General features: G+C 42.5%; 1 protein-coding gene across 1 annotated transcript in view; it reads left to right on the plus strand.

Annotated features, from left to right (window-relative positions):
- phldb3 (pleckstrin homology-like domain, family B, member 3) overlaps window positions 1-10000 on the plus strand; it is a 39825-nt gene that overhangs the window by 16648 nt on the left and 13177 nt on the right. The window contains exons 8-10 of the mRNA XM_072692634.1: window positions 1571-1681; window positions 5658-5759; window positions 5835-5913. Of these exons, the coding sequence (XP_072548735.1) occupies window positions 1571-1681; window positions 5658-5759; window positions 5835-5913 (292 nt within the window). The remainder of the gene's footprint in view (window positions 1-1570; window positions 1682-5657; window positions 5760-5834; window positions 5914-10000) is intronic.

A 10000-nucleotide genomic window follows, 5' to 3' on the forward strand; every position in this document is an offset into this window, starting at 1 on the left:
GTGGTGCAGCTCTACCTCGGCAGGTAGAGCCGAGGCTGTTACTGCAGTGAAGGGCGACACACTCCACGAGTCTCCAAATATTTTTGCACCTCATTTTTGGAAATCCATTCTGAAGAATACAGAATACTGAGTCAGGGTTTAGATCCAGCCTAGACACGGGCGGAGGACAGAGTCGGGGTGTTGGTTCAGCTGGGCTGTGACCTTCCAGCGTATGACAGCTTATCTCCTCACCTGTACCTGTCAGCTCCTCCCACAGCTAACAGAACCAGATCATCAGCCGCCTGCTCAGCACAGCCCCATCAGCCCAGCGCGCTCAGCATAACAGGCCAAAGGTCATTGTCTGTTATATTGACGGTGTGTGTGTCTGTATGTGTGTGTGTGTGTGTGTGTGTGTGTCAAGTCAAGTCAAGTCAAGTCAGATTTATTTGTGTAGCTTTTTACAACTGTTGTCGTCACAAAGCAGCTTTACATAATTAGTACTTAATAAAGAACAGAGACAGAGAAGAAAGAAGAAATAACATGAAGCATCAAAGACCCCCGTGAGCAAGCCAACGGCGACAGTGGCAAGGAAAAACTCCCTCAGAGCTGGAGGAAGAAACCTTGGGAGGAACCAAGACTCACAAGGGGGACCCATCCTCCTCTGGTCAGAACTATTTAAACATTAATTATGTGTCAGACAGGCACGAGTCCATCTAGGTTTCAGCACGGCCACCAAACAGGCAGCAGCGGCAGGCGGGAGAGCCGCCGGTCCGCCATGGGTGGTGGCGGGTGGGGGGGCCCGCTGGCTGGACTGGTAGGTGGCTTGTCGGGCTGGGTGGCCATTTACTCGAAGAAGGTAAAAAGAGAAAGAGAAAAGTTAGTTCTAAGAGGAATTTTATGGAGTGCAGAGAATGTTGAGCATCAGCATCAGAGTATGTCTGACAACTCGGGCAGGTCTGATTATCACAGCATAATTAAAAGGAGAGAGCCAGAAGGTAACACGGACACGGGCGCACCCTGAGAACACCAGCATCTATCTGCTCCACCGTCAACAAACCTGAGTGATCGCGTGTAAGCAGTGAGACGACAGCTCCAGCATCTCAGTGTACTACAATTCCCTGGGTCCGCGAACCCTGGACCTGCAGCCCTTATCTAAGAAACATTAATTACCAAAAGCTGAACTAAACAGATGAGTTTTCAGCTTAGATTTAAAGATTGAGACTGTGTCTGAGTCCCGAACATTATCTGGAAGGTTATTCCAGAGTTGGGGGCTTTATAGGAAAAGGTTCTTCCCCCTGCTGAGGTTTTCTGAATTTTTGGGCACGAATCCAGCACCCTGAGATCTAAGTAGTCTTGATGGTTCGTAATATGTAATAAGATCCTGCAGGTACTCAGGAGCGAGGCCATGTAGGGCTTCATATGTTAATAGAAGAATTTTATAATCTGTGCTGAACTAAACGGGAGCCAATGAAGTGCTGATAGAACTGGACTGATATGGTCAGATGTTCTAGTTTTAGTAAGGAGTTTAAGTTTAAGTGTGTGTGTGTGTGTCTCTGTGTGTGTGTGTCTCTGTGTGTGTGTGTGTGTGTAGGAGCAAATACAGGTGCTGGAGCAGCAGCTGAGAGAGATGGAGAAAGAGAGGGAGAGAGAGATGACTTCACTTCGACAAGAGAAGAGAGAACTAATCCAAAAATCACAACAGGTGCAAACCTCCCTATCCACTATGAATTACTCAGTATCTACTGTGAATTATACAGTATGTATTGTGAATTATTAAGTATCTACTATGAATTATTCAGTATCCACTATGAATTACTCAGTATCCACTATGAATTATTCAGTATCCACTATGAATTATTTAGTATCCACTATGAATTACTCAGTATCCACTGTGAATTATTCAGTATTCACTATGAATTATTCAGTATCCACTATGAATTACTCAGTATCCACTGTGAATTATTCAGTATCCACTATGAATTATTCAGTATCCGCCATGAATTATTCAGTATCCGCTATGAATTATTCAGTATCCGCTATGAATTATTCAGTATCTACTGTAAATGATTCAGTATCTACTATGAATGATTCAGTATCCACTATGAATGATTCAGTATCTACTATGAATTATTCAGTATCCGCCATGAATTATTCAGTATCCACTATGAATGATTCAGTATCTACTATGAATGATTCAGTATCCACTATGAAAGATTCAGTATCTACTATGAATTATTCAGTATCCGCCATGAATGATTCAGTATCCACTATGAATGATTCAGTATCTACTATGAATTATTCAGTAACCGCCATGAATTATTCAGTATCCGCTATGAATTATTCAGTGTCCGCCATGAATTATTCAGTGTCCGTCATGAATGATTCAGTGTCCGCCATGAATGATTCAGTATCCGCTATGAATTATTCAGTATCCGCCATGAATTATTCAGTATCCGCTATGAATTACTCAGTATCCACTGTGAATTATTCAGTATTCACTATGAATTATTCAGTATCCACTATGAATTACTCAGTGTCCGCCATGAATTATTCAGTGTCCGCCATGAATGATTCAGTATATACTATGAATTATTCAGTATCCACCATGAATTATTCAGTATCCACTATGAATGATTCAGTATCCACTATGAATGATTCAGTATACGCCATGAATTATTCAGTATCCGCCATAAATTATTCAGTATCCGCTATGAATTATTCAGTATCCGCTATGAATTATTCAGTATCTGCCATGAATTATTCAGTGTCCGCCATGAATGATTCAGTATCTACTATAAATTATTCAGTATCCGCCATGAATTATTCAGTATCCGCCATTAATTATTCAGTATCCGCTATGAATTATTCAGTATCTACTATGAATTACTCAGTCTCCACTATGAATTACTCAGTATCCACTATGAATTATTCAGTATCCACTGTGAATTATTCAGTATTCACTATGAATTGTTCTGTATCCACTATAAATTATTCACTATCCACTATGAATTATTCAGTATCCACTATGAATTACTCCATATCCACTATGAATTATTCAGCTTCCACTATGAATTATTCAGCTTCCACTATAAATGATTCAGTATCTACGATGAATGATTAAGTACCACTATGAATGATTCAGTATCTACTATGAATTATTCAGTATCCACTATGAATGATTCAGTATCCACTATGAATTATTAAGTGTCCACTATGAATTATTCAGTATCTACTGTGAATGATTCAGTATCTACTATGAATTATTCAGTATCCGCCATGAATTATTCAGTATCCGCTATAAATTAAGTATCCGCCATGAATGATTCAGTATCTATGATGAATTATTAAGTGTCCACTATGAATTATTCAGTATCCACTATGAATGATTCAGTATATACTATGAATGATTTAGTATCCACTATGAATGATTCAGTATCTACTATGAATGATTCAGTATCATCCATGAATGATTCAGTATCCACTATGAATGATTCAGTATCTACTATGAATTATTCAGTAACCGCCATGAATTATTCAGTATCCGCTATGAATTATTCAGTATCCACCATGAATTATTCAGTGTCCGCCATGAATGATTCAGTGTCCGCCATGAATGATTCAGCTTCCACTATGAATTATTCAGCTTCCACGATGAATGATTCAGTATCCACTATGAATGATTCAGTATCTACTATGAATTATTCAGTAACCGCCATGAATTATTCAGTATCCGCTATGAATTATTCAGTATCCGCCATGAATTATTCAGTGTCCGCCATGAATGATTCAGTGTCCACCATGAATGATTCAGCTTCCACTATGAATTATTCAGCTTCCACGATGAATGATTCAGTATCCACTATGAATGATTCAGTATCTACTATGAATGATTCAGTATCATCCATGAATGATTCAGTATCCACTATGAATGATTCAGTATCTACTATGAATTATTCAGTAACTGCCATGAATTATTCAGTATCCGCTATGAATTATTCAGTATCCACCATGAATTATTCAGTGTCCGCCATGAATGATTCAGTGTCCGCCATGAATGATTCAGCTTCCACTATGAATTATTCAGCTTCCACTATGAATTATTCAGCTTCCACGATGAATGATTCAGTATCCACTATGAATGATTCAGTATCTACTATGAATGATTCAGTATCATCCATGAATGATTCAGTATCCACTATGAATGATTCAGTATCTACTATGAATTATTCAGTAACTGCCATGAATTATTCAGTATCCGCTATGAATTATTCAGTATCCACCATGAATTATTCAGTGTCCGCCATGAATGATTCAGTGTCCGCCATGAATGATTCAGCTTCCACTATGAATTATTCAGCTTCCACGATGAATGATTCAGCTTCCACGATGAATGATTCAGTATCCACTATGAATGATTCAGTATCTACTATGAATGATTCAGTATCATCCATGAATGATTCAGTATCCACTATGAATGATTCAGTATCTACTATGAATTATTCAGTAACTGCCATGAATTATTCAGTATCCGCTATGAATTATTCATTATCCACCATGAATTATTCAGTGTCCGCCATGAATGATTCAGTGTCCGCCATGAATGATTCAGCTTCCACTATGAATTATTCAGCTTCCACGATGAATGATTCAGTATCCACTATGAATGATTCAGTATCTACTATGAATTATTCAGTATCCACTATGAATGATTCAGTATCTACTATGAATTATTCAGTATCTGCTATGAATTATTCAGTATCCGCCAGAGACCCATGTATTTATAGATAAATATAAATGTAGATTTTCCCTGATCAGAGAACAGTGTTCTAGACGAATGAGCCAGCGTCTCTCCTGAGTTTCTGCTCTACACTGAGAACCCTGAGAACCTCTGCTGTTCATTAGGAGAGAAGGGTGACTCCTCCCACTCCCTGCTCTCTGTATCACTGCCTGCCACAACCTGAGGGAGAGCCACGCCCACTCATCATCATCCTTTATTAATCATTATTACTCTCACTCCTCTTATTCAGCTTCATCACATTTCTCATTATTATAGTTAATATTTCTAATGTAAGATTAAGTCTCCTGTAAGGATTTCTATTCCTGTGTTTATGTTTGTCTGCTTTGGCAACAGTGTACCAATAGAGAGAGAGAGAGAGAGAGAGAACGACAGAGAAAGAGAGAGACAGTGAGAGAGAGAGAGAGAGAAAGACAGAGAGAGAGAGAGAGAGAGAGAGAGGGAGGGAGTAAAGGGTTAACCTGACTCTGCCCAGCTGCTCATGTGTTACTGAGTCACACAGAGAGAGAGAGAGGGAGGGAGAGAAGGAGAGAGAGGGAGAGAGAGAGAGAGGGAGGGAGAGAGAGAGAGGGAGAGAGAGGGAGGGAGAGAGAGGGAGAGAGAGAGAGGGAGGCAGAGAGAGGGAGAGAGAGAGAGAGGGAGGCAGAGAGAGAGAGGGAGAGAGAGGGAGAGAGAGGGAGAGAGAGGGAGAGAGAGAGAGGGAGAGCGAGCTCTGTTCAGGGCGGGTGGACGTTGTCTCTGCGGGGCGTGCGGTATGTAGAGGCTGTTCTCTCTCACTCTTAGGTTGTGTATTTGGTCGGGTTTAGGGTGAAAGGACAGTGGGAACTCTCTGGTTTCAGTAATGACCGCTGGATCTAACGCCTGACCGTGTCTGACTGATTAGATTTTGAAAGAGAACAAGCCTCTCGCTGATTGGCCCAGACTCACTGGCTCTGCCTCCAGCATGACATCACTGCCCCCACTGTCCTCTCACAGAGCAGCGCAGGTACGGTCCAGCACTTCAGAGCGTCTGCTGTTCAGACGCTGTTTCAGCAGTTAAGTACTGAACTCTGTGTTTCAGGACCCGCTGAAGGAGGCCAGTTTACCCCGCAGACGCAGTTCTCACCGCAGACCGGCAGACCGGCCGCTCTCAGCGCAAGGTAAGCTGGGACATACTTTTAAACTCTAGTGTAGTCTGTACTCAGTAAGACCAGTGATACCAGTCTGTACTCAGTACGACCAGTGATACCAGTCTGTACTCAGTACGACCAGTGATACCAGTCTGTACTCAGTAGCAGTAATAATGACCAGTCTGTACTCAGTAAGACCAGTGATACCAGTCTGTACTCAGTACGAGCAGTGATACCAGTCTGTACTCAGTAAGACCAGTGATACCAGTCTGTACTCAGTACGACCAGTGATACCAGTCTGTACTCAGTACGACCAGTGATACCAGTCTGTACTCAGTACGAGCAGTGATACCAGTCTGTACTCAGTAGCAGTAATAATGACCAGTCTGTACTCAGTAAGACCAGTGATACCAGTCTGTACTCAGTACGAGCAGTGATACCAGTCTGTACTCAGTAAGACCAGTGATACCAGTCTGTACTCAGTAGCAGTAATAATGACCAGTCTGTACTCAGTAAGACCAGTGATACCAGTCTGTACTCAGTACGAGCAGTAATACCAGTCTGTACTCAGTACAACCAGTAATACCAGTCAGTACTCAGTAAGACCAGTGATACCAGTCTGTACTTAGTACGACCAGTGATACCAGTCTGTACTCAGTACGAGCAGTAATACCAGCCTGTACTCAGTAGGACCAGTGATACCAGTCTCTACTCAGTAAGACCAGTGATACCAGTCTGTACTCAGCAGCAGTAATAATGACCAGTCTGTACTCAGTACGAGCAGTGATACCAGTCTGTATTCAGTACGAGCAGTAATACCAGTCAGTACTCAGTAAGACCAGTGATACCAGTCAGTACTCAGTAAGACCAGTGATACCAGTCTGGACTCAGTACGAGCAGTAATACCAGCCTGTACTCAGTAGGACCAGTGATACCAGTCTCTACTCAGTAAGACCAGTGATACCAGTCTGTACTCAGCAGCAGTAATAATGACCAGTCTGTACTCAGTACGAGCAGTGATACCAGTCTGTATTCAGTACGAGCAGTAATACCAGTCTGTACTCGGTACGAGCAGTGATACCAGTCTGTACTCAGTACGAGCAGTGATACCAGTCTGTACTCAGTATGACCAGTGATACCAGTCTGTACTCAGCAGCAGTAATAATGACCAGTCTGTACTCAGTAAAGACCAGTGATACCAGTCTGTACTCAGTACTACCAGTGATAACAGTCTGTACTCAGTACGACCAGTAATACCAGTCAGTACTCAGTAAGACCAGTGATACCAGTATGTACTCAGTAAGACCAGTGATACCAGTCTGTACTCAGTGTGAGCAGTAATACCAGTCTGTACTCAGTATGACCAGTGATACCAGTCTGTACTTAGTAAGACCAGTGATACCAGTCTGTACTCAGTAAGACCAGTGATACCAGTCTGTACTCGGTATGAGCAGTGATACCAGTCTGTACTCAGTTAGACCAGTGATACCAGTCTGTACTCGGTATGAGCAGTAATAATGACCAGTCTGTACTCAGTAAGACCAGTGATACCAGTCTGTACTCAGTATGAGCAGTGATACCAGTCTGTACACAGTACGACCAGTGATACCAGTCTGTACTCAGTGCGACCAGTGATACCAGTCAGTACTCAGTAAGATTATTGATACCAGTCTGTACTCAGTAAGACAAGTGATACCAGTCTGTACTCAGTAAGACCAGTGATACCAGTCTGTACTCAGTAGCAGTAATAATTACCAGTCTGTACTCAGTAAGACCAGTGATACCAGTCTGTACTCGGTATGAGCAGTGATACCAGTCTGTACTCAGTTAGACCAGTGATACCAGTCTGTACTCGGTATGAGCAGTAATAATGACCAGTCTGTACTCAGTAAGACCAGTGATACCAGTCTGTACTCAGTAGCAGTAATAATGACCAGTCTGTACTCAGTACGAGCAGTGATACCAGTCTGTACTCAGTATGAGCAGTGATACCAGTCTGTACACAGTACATCCAGTGATACCAGTCTGTACTCAGTACGAGCAGTGATACCAGTCGGTACTCAGTACGAGCAGTGATACCAGTCTGTACTCAGTAAGACCAGTGATACCAGTCTGTACTCAGTAGCAGTAATAATGACCAGTCTGTACTCAGTAAAGACCAGTGATACCAGTCTGTACTCAGTACATCCAGTGATACCAGTCTGTACTCAGTACGACCAGTGATACCAGTCGGTACTCAGTAAGACCAGTGATACCAGTCTGTGCTCAGTACGACCAGTGATACCAGTCAGTATTCAATAAGACCAGTGATACCAGTCTGTACTCGGTATGAGCAGTGATACCAGTCTGTACTTACTACGACCAGTGATACCAGTCTGTACTCAGTACGAGCAGTGATACCAGTCTGTATTCAGTACGACCAGAGATACCAGTCAGTACTCAGTAAGACCAGTGATACCAGTCTGTACTCAGTGCGACCAGTGATACCAGTCAGTACTCAGTAAGATTAGTGATACCAGTCTGTACTCAGTAAGACAAGTGATACCAGTCTGTACTCAGTACGAGCAGTAATACCAGTCTGTACTCAGTATGACCAGTGATACCAGTCTGTACTCAGTACGACCAGTGATACCATTCGGTACTCAGTAAGACCAGTGATACCAGTCTGTACTCAGTAAGACCAGTGATACCAGTCTGTACTCAGCAGCAGTAATAATGACCAGTCTGTACTCAGTAAGACCAGTGATACCAGTCTGTACTCAGTACGACCAGTGATACCAGTCTGTACTCAGTAAGACCAGTGATACCAGTTTGTACTCAGTACGACCAGTGATACCAGTCAGTACTCAATAAGACCAGTGATACCAGTCTGTACTCGGTATGAGCAGTAATAACAGTCAGTACTCAATAAGACCAGTGATACCAGTCTGTACTCGGTATGAGCAGTGATACCAGTCTCTACTCAGTAAGACCAGTGATACCAGTCTGTACTCAGTACGAGCAGTAATAATGACCAGTCTGTACTCAGTAAGACCAGTGATACCATTCTGTATTCAGTACGAGCCGTGATACCAGTCTGTATTCAGTACGACCAGTGATACCAGTCAGTACTCAGTAAGATTAGTGATACCATTCTGTACTCAGTACAAGCAGTGATACCAGTCTGTACTCAGTACGAGCAGTGATACCAGTCTGTACTCAGTAGCCGTAATAATGACCAGTCTGTACTCAGTAAGACCAGTGATACCAGTCTGTACTCAATAAGACCAGTGATACCAGTATGTACTCGATATGAGCAGTGATACCAGTCTGTACTCAGTAAGACCAGTGATACCAGTCTGTACTCAGTAGCAGTAATAATGACCAGTCTGTACTCAGTACGAGCAGTGATACCAGTCTGTACTCAGTATGAGCAGTGATACCAGTCTGTACACAGTACATCCAGTGATACCAGTCTGTACTCAGTACGACCAGTGATACCAGTCAGTATTCAATAAGACCAGTGATACCAGTCTGTACTCAGTAAGACCAGTGATACCAGTCTGTACTCAGTAGCAGTAATAATGACCAGTCTGTACTCAGTACGAGCAGTGATACCAGTCTGTATTCAGTACAACCAGTGATACCAGTCAGTACTCAGTAAGATTAGTGATACCAGTCTGTTTCTCAGTACGAGCAGTGATACCAGTCTGTACTCAGTACGAGCAGTGATACCAGTCTGTACTCAGTAGCAGTAATAATGACCAGTCTGTACTCAGTAAGACCAGTGATACCAGTCTGTACTCAGTACGAGCAGTGATACCAGTCTGTACTCAGTACGAGCAGTGATACCAGTCTGTACTCAGTAGCAGTAATAATGACCAGTCTGTACTCAGTAAGACCAGTGATACCAGTCTGTACTCAGTATGTGCAGTGATACCAGTTACTACTCAGTACGAGCAGTGATACCAGTCTGTACTCAGTATGTGCAGTGATACCAGTTAGTACTCAGTACGAGCAGTGATACCAGTTAGTACTCAGTACGAGCAGTAATACCAGTAGCAGTAATAATGACCGATCTGTCATCAGTAGCAGTAATAATGACCAGTCTGTACTCAGTAGCAGTAATAATGACCAG

The sequence above is a fragment of the Salminus brasiliensis genome, chromosome 1 (assembly GCF_030463535.1).
Source record: "Salminus brasiliensis chromosome 1, fSalBra1.hap2, whole genome shotgun sequence".
Taxonomy (NCBI): Eukaryota; Metazoa; Chordata; class Actinopteri; order Characiformes; family Bryconidae; genus Salminus; species Salminus brasiliensis.